This window comes from Pteronotus mesoamericanus, unplaced genomic scaffold (assembly GCF_021234165.1).
Source record: "Pteronotus mesoamericanus isolate MK-2021 breed Mesoamerican mustached bat unplaced genomic scaffold, CSHL_Meso_final contig_246, whole genome shotgun sequence".
NCBI classification, from domain to species: Eukaryota; Metazoa; Chordata; class Mammalia; order Chiroptera; family Mormoopidae; genus Pteronotus; species Pteronotus mesoamericanus.
In genome coordinates, this window is record NW_026555104.1 from 10474569 (window position 1) to 10488836 (window position 14268).

At 41.1% G+C, this 14268-nt stretch overlaps 2 protein-coding genes across 2 annotated transcripts in view; one reads left to right on the forward strand and one right to left on the reverse strand.

Annotated features, from left to right (window-relative positions):
• Nucleotides 1-114: 114 nt before the first annotated feature.
• Nucleotides 115-9148, reverse strand: SDF2 (stromal cell derived factor 2). The gene is made up of 3 exons (XM_054573211.1): nt 8843-9148; nt 5421-5617; nt 115-3000 (listed from the first exon to the last, which is right to left on the reverse strand). Exons 1-3 carry the CDS (start codon nt 8991-8993, stop codon nt 2713-2715), a joined length of 636 nt encoding a protein of 211 aa, XP_054429186.1. The 5' UTR covers nt 8994-9148; the 3' UTR covers nt 115-2712.
• A 192-nt stretch (nt 9149-9340) lies between these two features.
• Nucleotides 9341-14268, forward strand: part of SUPT6H (SPT6 homolog, histone chaperone and transcription elongation factor) — a 30861-nt gene continuing 25933 nt past the window's right edge. The window contains exon 1 of the mRNA XM_054573210.1: nt 9341-9481. The gene's annotated coding sequence lies outside the window, so the exon portion shown is untranslated. The remainder of the gene's footprint in view (nt 9482-14268) is intronic.

A 14268-nucleotide genomic window follows, 5' to 3' on the forward strand; every position in this document is an offset into this window, starting at 1 on the left:
CATAGAAGTAGTAGAGGATAGTGTTCTTGCCCTTCAGCAACAAATAGTTGACCTGGGAAGCAAACAATTACACAAAATGGAGAAAATCAGGTAGATTTTATTTTGTCTGTTTCCTTCTCCATGAAATGAGGGAATTGGACAAAGGTCCCTTCCAATTCAATTACAGTGATGCTAATACAGTACAAGCTGAAGAAATTCTGAAGATTTCAAAATACGTATTTCACATATTTTTACTCTCACATCCAAACCTCCATAAACGCCCTTCAAGATTTTATTCGGAGACTCTTTCATTCTTTCAGATAAAGCACCATTTCAACTTTCACCTGTGTTGTCCGAAGTTGCTTTTCGCCTCCAACTGTTTTCCTTTCTTCTCTGGTCCTCTCAAAGCTAATTTCACATCTCCCTCAGGGTTTCACCACTGCTTCTTTCTCTTTCTTTATAGTTCATGCCCAACTCTCAAGCACCATTGTTCTACTATTTTCCTTGTAATCTGCAGCCTGCCCTCAGAGTACGTTGTGTCTGAACCTTCAGAGAAGGCCCAACAACTCAGAGAACAGTCTGTCCAAGCCAAGGAGGGGTACCTTGCAACACAGCTCCCTACTCATTCATCTTGCCCAATCTGTTCCCTTTATTAAGCGGATTTCTAACATTTCCTTTCTTCCCAGAATGATACCATCTTACTCCCAACTAATTCAGCCTGAAACATTGATTTTATCATTTGTGTACTTTCTGGAGAGCTCTCAAGGGTCCAATGCAACTGAAGTGGAATAGGAGGGAGAGGGCAACTAGTTCATGGAGTTCAACTAGTTCATGGTCTCAACTTAGTAAAACATGTCCTTGTGAGAGAAACCTCATCTTTTCATGTCATGGGCCATGTCTGGCACAGACCTGATACAGGTTTCCCAGCTATCTGAAAGTAGAGTGTACCTATGAAACCTTTCATAAGCTGAAATGGCATAAAGAGTATCCCCTCCTTTCCCAAAGTTCACATTATTACCTATTTTTACTAGCCAAAGATAACTGAAAAATATTTTTGCTTTGACAAAAAGTCATTGCACACTTAGTTCTTTTGTAAAAGGGAAGTAGTGTATAACAGGAACTTTTGGAAAGTGGGGGAGACCTGTATCCCCAATGTGTTCTACCTTAACTCCCTTAAAGCAAACAGGAAAAAGAAAATCTGTCAGTTTCTAAAAATAAGAAGGCCTGCTAATCACTGAAATTCCAGCAGATGGCAGAAACCCCCATTCACCACGGGCATGCTTAAAGGGCGTAGGAGCAAACTTTCCGGACTTGACGAGCAGAGGACAAAAGTTTCCTACCTACATTTTCAGGGAAAGGTATTCTTACATTTGTGCCAAAAAGAGTAGTCATCTACCAAGATCTAAACATTATTGTAGTGTAGTAAAAAGAACATGTGCCAGGCCTGCCAGGTGTGGCTCAGTTGATTGGAGCCTCATTCCTTGCACCAAAAGATTGGTTCCCAGTTAAGGCACATGCCTAGGTTGCGGGTCCAGTCCTGGCTGGGGTGCGTTAGAGAGACAACCGATAGATGTTTCTCTCTCTCTCTCTCCCCCCACCACACTCTAAAGTCAATGAGCCATGTCCGCAGGGGAGGATTAAAAAGGAAAAAAAAAACAAAAACATGTGTCAGATACAGCTGGATTCCTATCCTCAAATTATTTACCAGCTTTAAGAATTCAGTTATTCATCTTTTCTGTTCTGCATTGGTAAAACTGTAACATCTACTTTCTATCTGTGAAGATTAAATGAGTTAAGATCTGCAACATTGTGTCTAGCATTTAACAGACAGTGAATAAATGTAGGTTCCTCTTTTTACTACTACCCCTTTTTTACAACTGCAGTAACAGATACAGAGTGAAACATTTTTTGAGGCTCTTTAGTGGTAATTTTAGTGAAAAATCTAACAACGAGGTGCTAGAGGAGAAGTGAAAGAAAAAGAAAAAATTTGGATGCAAGTAAGGCTCCTACAATGGTCCACACCAAAGGTTCCTAGCATTTCAAAATGATGATAGCAATGACTCACAGGACTCAAGGATTAATCAGATCATCAAATAGCACCCCTGGCCCTGGCTGGTGTAGCTCAGTGGATTGAGCGCCAGCCTGCAAAACGAAAAGTCACTGGTTTGATCCCAGTCAGGGTACATGTCTGGATTGCAGGCCCAGTCCTCAGTGGGGAACCTGTGACAGGCAATCAATTGATGTTTTAATGTTTCTTTCCCTCTGTCTCCCTCCCTTCCCATCTCTCTGAAAATAAATGAATTAAAAAAAAGCACACCTAATAAATGACAATACAGTGACTAACAGTGAAATCCTTTTTTATCATTTTAGAGAAAGAAAGCAGGAAAAAAGTCACACACATTAATAATCCATGATGCCAAGCTTCTGAAGAGTAAAAATTTCCCAGCTAGGAGGGATGTCCCCCTCAGTTTCTCTTTTATCAATCTGAGTAAAAAGCACCTGCTCCTTCACCAACAAGTCTTGCACTCAGAAAGAACGGACCCAAGTCTAGAAGAACAACAATTTCAACTGTGAAGGGCTGAAGCTTCCAAACACAGTCACTGTTCTGCGTCCATCTTCATCTCAGTGGTGACATGGCCAATGCCCAGGAAACCTGTGGCAGGGATCCCAGGGCGAGACAGCAGCAGATGTCAATGAACACTGTGTGGTGACAGCGGCTCACAGCCTCCAGACTCAGAGCTCTGCATGGTGGGCTTCTACCTTCAACAACTCACTGGGTTTCATGAAGATGCCTTCCATGGTTTTCCAGTAGTTGTTCTGGCTTGGCTGAGCCATGCCATGCACCTCTTTTTGCCCACTGATGGGCCGACCATATTGCTCTCCTGTGACAGAGAGCAGAACCTCAGTGGAAGAATGCTTGAACCGCACCTCACCATCTCTCACCCAGTAGGGCCCATTACAGAGCACTGTCCAGTCATCCAGATAATCGCCTTCACCTTCCTCACCAAAAGCACTCACTTCCTGGAAGACACAAATGGTAGCAACATTAGCATGGCTGGCACATAAGCTTGGAAAGGGGAGGTAGGCCATGAGAAGAAAAATAAGACTACCCAAAAGTGAAAAATGAGAGGCTTTCCAAGCTTGTTTAAAAATAAGTAAATAATTTAAAGTGCAAGAAACACAAGCTAGAGACAAGCAGATCCTGAATCTTGGCTCTATCCCCTCCTAGGTAATTCCTTCAAGCCTTTCTCTTCTATAAAATGGTAATGGTATCACCTTACAGAATAATTATGAGAATTAAATAAAGTAAGAAATGTTAATTGAGTAAATTATAGCAGATTCTATCTTCCACTCTTAATCCCACTCCCCTTAGGGCCAAATATTCAGTTTCTATCATAATAAAAAGGTTACTGATTAATTCAGAAATATATAATTTAAACACACACTAACAACTATGTAATTTTAAATGATAAAAAGGAGTCATTTGGAAACAGTCTGAGACTCAAGGCAAAAGGAACAGCACATAATCAACAATTCTACTACTCTCCTTGTATACTAGGATTGAACAAGCAGGTAAGTGGATGACAGTGCAGCCCGATGCCTCACTATTAAGAGTAGGAATTTACAAATGAGCAAAAGAAGGAGGCTAGAACGATCTATGTGGTATAGATTAGAGTTGGAGACATCATTAAGAACTCATGTTTAACTCACTATATATATACATGGTTACACATGTAAACATTTATAGATATGTGTATATATGTTTACACACATATTTTTTCTTTGCTGTTACGTGAGAAAGCCTCAAAGTAACACGCCCAGTAGCCACAAGCTCATGTAGAGCCCAGACTTCAGTTTCTAATACCATTCTTCAATAAAAGGAAGCGGGGCTCCTTGGAGAATTAGTTGATTCTAGGACTGGGACAAGAAATATACAAGATAAGCCTAGAATATCTTTTAGTACCAGAAAGTAAGAAAGTGTTAAAACCACCCACACACACACATACACACTGATGGGAGGAAGTCAAATGGACAAAGGAGACAAGTGCAAGCTCCCAATAGTCAAAGTTGGGACAACTTTGAGCAAAAGAAAGACAGTGATATTAGATTATAACTCAAAGTATAAAATAAATACTCATGAGTCCATACTGATATAAAGGATTAAATAAATAAAAAGAGACAACTCTCCCATACAGAAGAATTCCAAATAAATTACGTAGCTACTCCCCCCTAAAGGAGAAGCAAGCAGCAAAACCTCCCATTCTTAAGTGTGGGCTGTGCAAAGTGACCTCTTTCTAGAGTACAATGTGGAAAGTAGGAAAACAAAAATGAGTAAGTTTACAGGAGAAACCTGGCAAACACTATTTCAGCCAGGTAATCAGTGTCGACAGTGATAAATCTTGTAGATAGTATGATAAATCTTGACAAGATGTGATGAAAATTGCACTTTCCCTCTGTGACCTTTCTCCCAAAAACCCTTATAAATCCAGTCATATCATAAGAAAAACATCAAACAAATTCCAATGGAGGAGCACCCTATAATATGCCTAACCAGCACTCCTCAAAACTGTCATCCAAACCAAGAAGACTCTGAGAACTGTCATAACCAAGAGGAGCTTAAAGAGACACGGCAACTAAATGTGATATAGTGTCCAAAATGGGATCCTAGAAAAGAAAAAGGAGAATAGTAAAAACTAAAGAATTGGAATAACCTATGGACTTTGGTAGATAACAAGTATCAATATTATCAATTAACTACGGCAAACCTATCATACTAATGTAAGATGTTAATAGGGAAAACTATAAATAGAGGGGGAGTGGGAGGGAAGCAGTCATCAAGAGGTTCTATATCCCCCAAAAACTCAAGGCTTAAAAAAAATGGCACTGGCCCTGACCGGGTAGCTCACTTGGTTGGAGCATCATCCCAATATGCCAAAGTTGTGGGTTTGATCCCCAGTCAGGGCACTTATAGGAAACAACCAATGAATGCATAAATAAGTGGAACAACGAATTGATGTTTCTTTCTCCCCTTTTCTTTCTCTAAAAAAGCAGTAAATAAAAAAACATTTTTAATGGGACAATATCTAATTCATTTTCCTAATATGGTCAGTTGGCATCATTGAAATATTAATAACAATAATTTTTATTGCAAGCTTGGAAAACGTTAGGTTTCTTTATTGCAGGATTTATCAAGGTAACTTGTGATATGCTAACAGATACATATTTTGTCTTTCCCCGTCATTTCTTGATTTGATCTAGATGTAAAGTCTCCATTTTGACCAGAAACAATTTCTTTCACATGTATATGACAAAGCCAATTTTACAGGTCTGCACAAAAAAGAACAGCAACACCTAAAAAAGAAAGGACTAACAACCAAGTTATCAAACAACTCAACTGAGCAAAGCACAAAGCAGCAATGACCCACAGGATGCCACTTCACCTGGTTTCCAGAAAGCGGTGAGGTGAAGTGGTGACTATGGAGGTTTCGGCCGGTGTTGACATGCGTCAGCCGTATGGGCTGGCCACATCTGATGGGGGTTCCCCTCTCACAGACTGTGGAGGTCTTCCCCCGTATCCTCCAGTAACTATTGCTGTCATCCACAGAGGTTACACCTGTCACTGACTGCTGCCCACTACCTGCAGTCAAAAAAAAGAAAAGAGGTTGAGTTCAACTGGACACCTCTCTTTCCTATAGCCAATAATGTGCCCCATGTCATAAAACAGCTTTGGAGGGATGGGGAGGAAACCCTATGCTTGGCAGTACTTTTTCTTCTATAATATTAATATATATATGAAAAATACTAAATGTATTTATATAGTATTAGTTATGAATGATAAAACTATATTTAAGAGTGTACCATATTAGAAAACTCTAAGAATTGGCATCAAAGGGCACTAAATAAATGAACATATGTGTGGGTTTTTTTTTGAAGCAGTCAGCATTTACCTATATATACTAGCTGGGACAGCCTCTAGTATATGCTGGGTGTCTAATCATAATTTCAATGTTTGTCATATTATTTAATGTTTAGCTATTAGAATAAATTTTTATCACATTTCACCATCAAAATGAGACCAGTGTTTGCTGTCAACTTTAATCCAAACAGCCATAGAGCTCCCAAATCCCTGTAAGTGATCTATCAATACATTACAAAAGTATTCTCAAGTCATCTAAATTTGCCTAAAGTGGTACAATTCTGCAAGTTAAGAGGCACTGGGTTAAACATGTAGCTTAAAAAGGAAAACACACAAGTAACTGCTAGCTAGTTAATGTGTACTAAGCACTTACTAGGTGTCAGATACTAGCTGAAGACTTTTGATTGAATATTTATATTTGATGCATGCATCTATCACTATTCTCTCTATCTTACACTGGAGTGTTAGTAAGGCTGAATAGTATGCCCAAAATCACACAACTCTAAGAAGCAGTGCTGGGGTTTGAATCTAGGTGCCTTAACTCTAGAACTCACATTCTTAACCCCTCTACCACATGGCCTCCCACAAAGCTTTATTTTCTGTCAAATTCCCCCAAATAGGCCACTCTCTCATATAAACGCCAGGGGTATTCTCTTCCCTAGGCTTCATTCGCTACACAAATCTTTAAAGGTACTCCATGTTTCCCAGATACTTCCTTTAGGAACTCTTGCCTATTCCTCCTTCAGTCCCTTGGCCCTGCCTGACTGCAGCTTTTTAATGACACCCATTTTACCACTTAACACACTACGTCTTGTCCCACAATTTTCTGGATGAATGTTTGTAGCTAAACTACCAGTTTCTCTCTATTGCTTCTTCTACTCAAGTCATGTTTTTTTACATTAAAAAAAAAAAAAAAAAAAAGGCCAGACCAACCCCTTCTTCCTTACTTCTGGTTATTGCCTTATAGTTCTCTTGGTTGGTCCTTAACTGCCATGTTTCACTAAATCATGATCTATACTTTCTGTCTTCTTCTTCTTCACTTGCTATTAAACCCCCACTTCTTCTTCCATCCTTAAACTTTGTGATTATCCAGAGTTCTATCCCTGGCTTTTATCCACTCTTAAATACAATTATACCTCAGTACTTGTTGGCTTCAGAATTCATCAAACCCTGTACTTGTCATATTTTGACAAGAAAAAAAAAAGTTTCAGCACTCAGCGCTTGCTCAGGACTCACTGCACTTGCTAGAACTTGTATGAGTCATGATGCCACCCCACAAGAGAAAATGCTTCATTACTCGTCATGATAGGTACTCATCGGTTTCTGCACTCATCATGAGTTCGGGAATGAATTAACGAGAAGTACCAAGGTACCGCTGTACTTGTTGGGAGTCAGGACAAAAGCATTTATAAGCCCTTCAACAACTTTTTCAAGTGATTCAAAATTGACACCACATTGAGAACTACAGGTCATCCTGGGCAATTTTATTTACTCTATCCATAACTTTAACCACCACCTGAACAATGATGTTGAACAGATGATCCTCAACATAGGATAAAGGGTTATGTCCTGATAAATCCATCATATATTGAAAATATCATTAAGTCAAAATGCATTTAATACCTAACCTACCAAACACCAGAGAGTAACCTAGTTGGTTTCTTCTGAATGTATACCACTTTCACACCATTGTAAAGTTGAAAATTTTTAAGTTGAAGACCATCTGCACTTAACTCTGTATCTCAGGCTCAGTACAGATCTCTCTTCTGAGCTCTAGGCTGAACCTGGTTCTCAAATCTGGCTACCCATCAGGAGCACTGAAGAGCTTTTTAAACTTACAGATTCCTTCTGGCAGGAATCCAAAGTTAGTAGATCCAAAATAGGAGACTGCATCAAATTTAAAAGTAATAAACTGGAAACGTAGAAGGTGTTCACTGAATGGCTGCTAGGATTATTAAGACATCCCAACAATGACAACTCAGTTCCTTTCCAAGTCTAAGTGGTCAGACAGGCTTTGAGAAACATGAACCACAGACTAGCCTCCACCTGAGAGAGCTCCTTCCTCTTTTAGCTTTTAGCATCATCAGTTATCCAACATAGAAACCTAGCAGTCATTAGTTCACTAACTTTTTTCTTTTTGTCTGTTTTTGCTTTCTTGTAACTTGCTGACTGATCACCATATCTCCTGTATCGAGGACAGTAATAGGCACACAGTAGGAGCTCATTAATCTGTACCGAATGAACCCATAAATAATTGCTGCCATATAAATGAACACACAAACCAGGCATTTTAATTTCATGATAAAAAACCCACAAATCGGTTTCCTCTCCAACTTCATCAAGTGCTTTAGCTTAAAAACATTCTTTACAAGAAGGGTAAGGTTTGAATAAAAAGTGGCCAAAAGAAAAGAGTTGAAGAGCAAGTATTACTATGCAAAAGAGCTAGAACAGAGGGTCGCAGCCAAAGACTGAGCTGTTGGAGTTCAAAACTTCAGAGATACAGCACTTACTGTCATTTTTCTACGTTTCTCCTACAACGAGTTATGCCAGCAGGGAGTAACTGAAAAAAGGCTATGAACCTGGACAGATTTGGATCAAACTCCGCCTCCATCATTCACTAGCTCCAAGACTTTGAGCAAGCGATTTATTTGAGTTTGTTTCCTCATCTGTAAAACTAGAATAGTAGTCTCTACCTCATATGAGTGTTACATATACGAGTATATATGTAATATATGTACATTCTGTAGCTCACCATAATAAGGCTGGTATCAGGATTAAGACGCCTTAAAACTGCTCAAGTCTGCGACTCTTCGCCTCCAGACCTCAAGAACCTTCCCCGGGCTCCCCTAACCTTCCCAGACCACACCCCTCAGATTCTTCTCTAGGCCCCGCCCCCTTCGGAGCCTACCGGGCCCTCCCCGCCCACCCAAACCTGGACAGCAGTACCTGACCCATAGCGCACGTCGTGTGAGTGCAGTCGTACGTTGTGGCGCGTATTGAGTAGCTTCACCACAGAACCGCACGTAACGACAGCCAGATTGGACGCTCCCACAACACCGCACAAACTCCCAAACAACAGTAACGATACCACAGCCATCCTGGACGTCCCGCAGTGCCTCTAATCTCCGAAGAAAACTCCGTCCCTCCCCGGAACCGGAAGCTACGGGCGGAATCACAGAGAAGAGGAAATGAAAAAGCCCTAGTTCGGTCCTTATAGTTCCTTTGGCTAGGGAGGCCTGAGGCACCAGCTAGGCCTGGTTGCTTCCGATCCGCTCGTTCTGTTTCGGGGCTTTGTTCTGACAGCTGCCTTCCTGAACCGCTTCAGCCAGTTTTCGTGACCTCCGGGACGAAGCCCGGAGAGCGGGCGGGGGGGGGCGGGGCGGAGAAGAGACCAAGAAGTGGCCCGCCCACTCCCAGTGACAGGGAGCCGGAAGTTACGTAGCACGTTGACGCAGCAGCGGCGGCGGTGGCGGTGGAGGTGGAGGATCCGTGCGGTGGGTTCTTACTATCCTTTCCCAGTCTCGGTTTGACGACTCCATTTTCCTCGGTGGGGGCTTAGCGCAACGGAGAATCGGTGGGCTTCAGGTAGGTAAAGTTCGTACTGGAAAACGTGTTCCTTGAATGGGTCAGGTGGGGCACCAGGCTCCTAGGGCCTGGTCCTGTAAGGGAAGAGGTCCTGGGGAGTCGTATGCGGGAAGAACTGGGGTCCCCGGCCTTCGGATCTCTATGAGGAAGGAGGAGGAGGAAAGCGGGGTGGTTGCTCAGAGTCTCAAGGTTTTTCCGAACCCTGTGCCTCCCGGAACCCGTGAATTGGGCGTCCTGTTGTATCAACAGTCTTTCTCGGATGCCGTCCTTCTGTCGTAGCTTCTGAAAACTGGGCCACGCGAAAGATTTGGAAATGGAATGGATCTGTGGCTTCTGAGTCAGGATCAGGTGATCGAAATGTTTGTTCTGGAGTTGTGATATCTATGGAGCTTTCAGCAGCTCGATCATTAGGCCTAGAAGGCTATGCCAAATTCCATCTCTTTCCGTATTATTGAATAGTAAAGGTAGAACTTTCTGTAGATGGCTAGCTGCATCCGCAGACTCCTACCACAGACATCGGAATGGGCTATTAAGTCAAAATTTTTATTTTCTTTCAGTTTCTGCCTTTCTCTCTCCGCACTTCCTTGAACCAGCTGGAGCAGTGCATTTCCATTGCTTGTTGCAAGAATTGATTGTTTTTTTTAAGAGGAGACCTAAGCTCTCCAAAAATATGCTCATGGAAATCCACTATAATATCAGAAGTAATAAGGGAGCGTTAAGTTACACCACTACTATTAATAAACATGGAGAGTATAAACAATCTTGAATTTGATTAATTTCTTGGGGGGGGGGTGACATGGTTCTCTGTTTATCTGAAAATTACCAGTTTTCAAGTCTTCATTGTATTGATTGCAAAAGTATGATTGCTTCCCCATCAGCTCTGAATTTAGAGTCCTTTTCCATAACTTGTGTCTCTTCAGCCAGTCCATAACAATAAGCCCATTGTTATTCAGTTGGTTTGTCTGGCTACTACATTAGTTTAGCATAGTATTGTTGCTCCCAAAGAAGTTTAAACCTCATCAAGAGATTAATAACATCAGGCCGTTGTGCAGTCTACATAAGCACATTTTATAGTTCTCCCTCAGTAGACCTTGGCAAGTAAGGAAGCCTGCCCAGGGTGGTTGAAACCTATGATCTTTAGGGCAAATAAATTGGCTCTTGCTCCCAGGTTCGTGGTCATAACAATGGGACCACAATCAGAATCCTGTGTCTATAATCCTTACATTTTTCCTCTATTATCCCTGATAATATCAATCACCAAATCCTACCTCTCTATAAAAAGCTATTCCCCTCAACATACAGATTATGTTCTTTTTGGTATTCCTCTTATCCACCTCCGACTACTACTACTTTTTAAAAATTTCCCTTCATAGCCAGATTTCTACTTGTGTCAGCTTTCTCGGCTTTTAGTCAATTTCTCTTCTGACCACTCTGTTGAAATTGCCCTTATCAAGGTCACCAGTGACTTCTGTATTGCCAAATTCTATACATGCCTTGTTCCCATCTTTCTCAGTGTCTGAGATATTCAACACAGTTTCCTTCTTCCTTGGAACTTTCCTTTTTCTTGGCTTCATTGGCACTTCACTCTTGGATATTCTCCATTTGTCTAATTGCTTCTCCATCTCCTTTGCTAACCACTTTTGTTCTCTGCATAGTGTCTAACCACTGAATTTTCTTCACAGTTTAATCCTGGGTTTTCTGCATGTTCCTATAGGTGATCCAGTCCAATGGCTTTAATAACCATCTAAAAGCAGGCAGGTCCCAAGTTTAAATCTCTAGCCCAGTCCTTTCTCCTTTGTGTTGAAGAATCATGCACAGAATGCCAGTATAATAGCTATATTTAGACAACTCTTAAATACCCCAAACCTAACATAACAAAAAGAACATTTTGGTTTTCCCATAGTTCCAAACCTGGCCTTCCCTACATCACTAAGTGGTACTCTCATCCACATGGTTACCAAAGCCAGACCTCTGAGAATCACCTTGGATCCTCGCCCACTACCCATCCTCAAGTATTATAGTAAACTGTATCATTTCTATTTCCAGAGTATGTTTCATATCTGTCTTTATTCTTCATCTTCACTGCTAGCACCCTGTTCCAAGCCACTGTCATCTTTTTCCTGGACTACCACAAGAGTATCCTCAGTTTACCTTGCTTCCACCCAGATCCCATTCCAATCTGTTTTCCACATTGCAAGATCAGGTCAGGTCACATCCTGTCATTTCCCTATTTAAAACGCTCCAGCAGCTCTCCGTGGTCTTCATAACCCTGCTTAACGAGGCCCCTCCCTCTCACATTCTGCTGCCTCACCATTCTCTGGTCGTGCTGGCCTTAGAATATCGCATACCATATGCCAAGTTCTTCCCTGTCTTTTCAACAAGAACTTCTTCCCTTGGCTTTGCATGCCACATCCTACCCCTTCTTCCTGTTTCTACCTAAACTCACCCTCTCAGAGGTGAGGGTGTTTATTTCCTTCCTACCACTTATAACAGGGTCTCTATAATTTGTCTGTTGTTTTTCTCCTACACCAGAATACAGGTATCAAAGGGGCAGGAACTTTTTCATCTAAATGTCTAGCATGTAGTAGGCACTCATTAAATATTGGTTGAATTAGCAAGTAAATTATATCAATTCTCTGTTTAAAACTCCATGGTGGTTTCCCAACACCTTTCAGATAGAGTCCAAAATCTTAAATTATTCTACCAAGATCCTTGTAACCTCACCTACAACTCATTATGAACCTTCCTTTCTCTTCCCAAAGTTAGCCATCACTGTTCCTGCCAGTGTGCCCTGTGCCTCACCCTGGAGTGCTCCTCTCCAATGCCACCACTTCGTGAACACTTCCAAAGGAGCCAGCTCCTCCACTTCACTAATTCTTCCTCACTCTTAAAGTCTTTATTTAAAGTCACTTCCTCAAAACCAGGTTAAAGTCCTCTTTTATAGGTTCCCATAATACCTTTGTCATCAACTCATTAAAGATCTCTATTTCTAGTTTGTTTTTTTAATTTATTGATGTGAGAGAGAGAAACATTGATTTGTTCTTCCACTTATTTATGAATTCATTGGTTGATTCTCATATGTGCCCTGACGGGATCAAACCCACAACCTTGGCATATGGGGACGATGCTCTCACCAACTAAGCTACCCGGCCAGCGTAAAAGATCTCTACTTCTTGGTTAGAAGTCACTAAACTAAGTCTTTTGGGTCATTACAGGTTGTCTCTGTCTGCTTTTGTGCTACAGTGGCAGGTCTGACCCTCTGTAGTTTACCAGCACTTGTGCTGCCCCAGGAACTACTGTATATATGTTTGCCAGCTGTGTACAAGGCTCAGTAGTTGTCACTCCCTCCTTGTGTTGCAGGGATTCTGAATCCGGTTACATATTTCAGTTGTTTCTGCTCCTCTTTTGCCCTTTCCTTATTCCCCAAGGAAACTTGGAACTAAAGGGGATAACTAGTATTTTTAAATTACTATATTAACCATTGTCAACAGTAGTGCTTTTTATACCCTGGCATTGAAAAGATTATAAAATTATTTCTTACAAATATGGTGTGTGTACATGTTAAAATGATTATAGGTAGAATTAACCTTTCCTGTATTTTAACATCTAGACTTGGTGGAATTAGGATTTTTTATTACAGGCTTCTGAATCCAAATTTAAAAGAGTGTTGTCTTACATGGACTATGAATACTTTTATTTATTGGCCCTGGCCAGGTAGCTGAGTTGATTAGAATGTCGTCCCAGTATGCCAAGTTTGCAGGTTCGATCTTTGGTCAGGGCACATACAAGAATCAACCAATGAATGCCTAAGTAAGTGGAACAACAAATTGATGTTTCTCTCTCTCTCAAAACAATAAATAAAAACAATACTTTTACTTATTAAACTTTTATGTCTTTGGATTCCAAGTTGGGTAGTCATTCATGAACATCTTTGGAATAGTCCTTGCTCATAAAATACAGAGTGTCTTCTGGTTTAAACTCCACACCAAACTTCTGGGGCTGTTCCCCAGACCACTAGGCCCTTTCAAACCTAAGGCTTTTTCCAGGCTATCTTCTTAACTCCTCTCAACTCGGGCATCACCTTTTCTGAGGTATTTCCTGACCTCCCTCTTCATATTACTCTCATAGTCCTGGTATATGACTATTATATAACATTTATTATGTTTAGTCATAACTTTATTTGCAAGTGTTTTGAGATAGGTTACGAACTCTAGGGTAAAAAAACCATATTTTACTCATTTTTATATACCCAATCCCAGGGCAGAGCTTGACCCTATAAAAAAAAAGTAAAGGTTAATTGAAGCTGCTAGTGGAGGGAATTAACAGACATCTCTTTTTGCTCTGGTCTCCTTTTAATTGCCTCCTACATCATGTTCAAAGGGAGGGACTGCTGAGGCCTCCCCTGTGGCAATCTGATCCCAGCTCCATTCCTCTTCCAGAGAATGTCATGGTAACCGCCAGCCTCTCCCTTTGAGCCCCGTCTTGTACTGCAGCTGTGCTTCTGTCTGGAGAAAGCTTCTCCCTTTACCACCCCACTCCCCTTGTAGATCTATTTCAGTAGCAAATTTAACTTGCAGTCTTAATAAGAGGAAAATTCAAGAGCATAAGCATAAGTACTAAATACAAAATCCAAACTATGTCAGGCTCATCTCAGCAATCATATAGTAATATTAATCATATACTAATAAGTAGCAGTGTTTTCGTTCTGAAATAGTTGCCAGCTTCAGCCTGCAGTGCTGCTGCAGCACTCTCTGCACATCTAGCTCCCGCAAGTTGCAGCAAGTAAG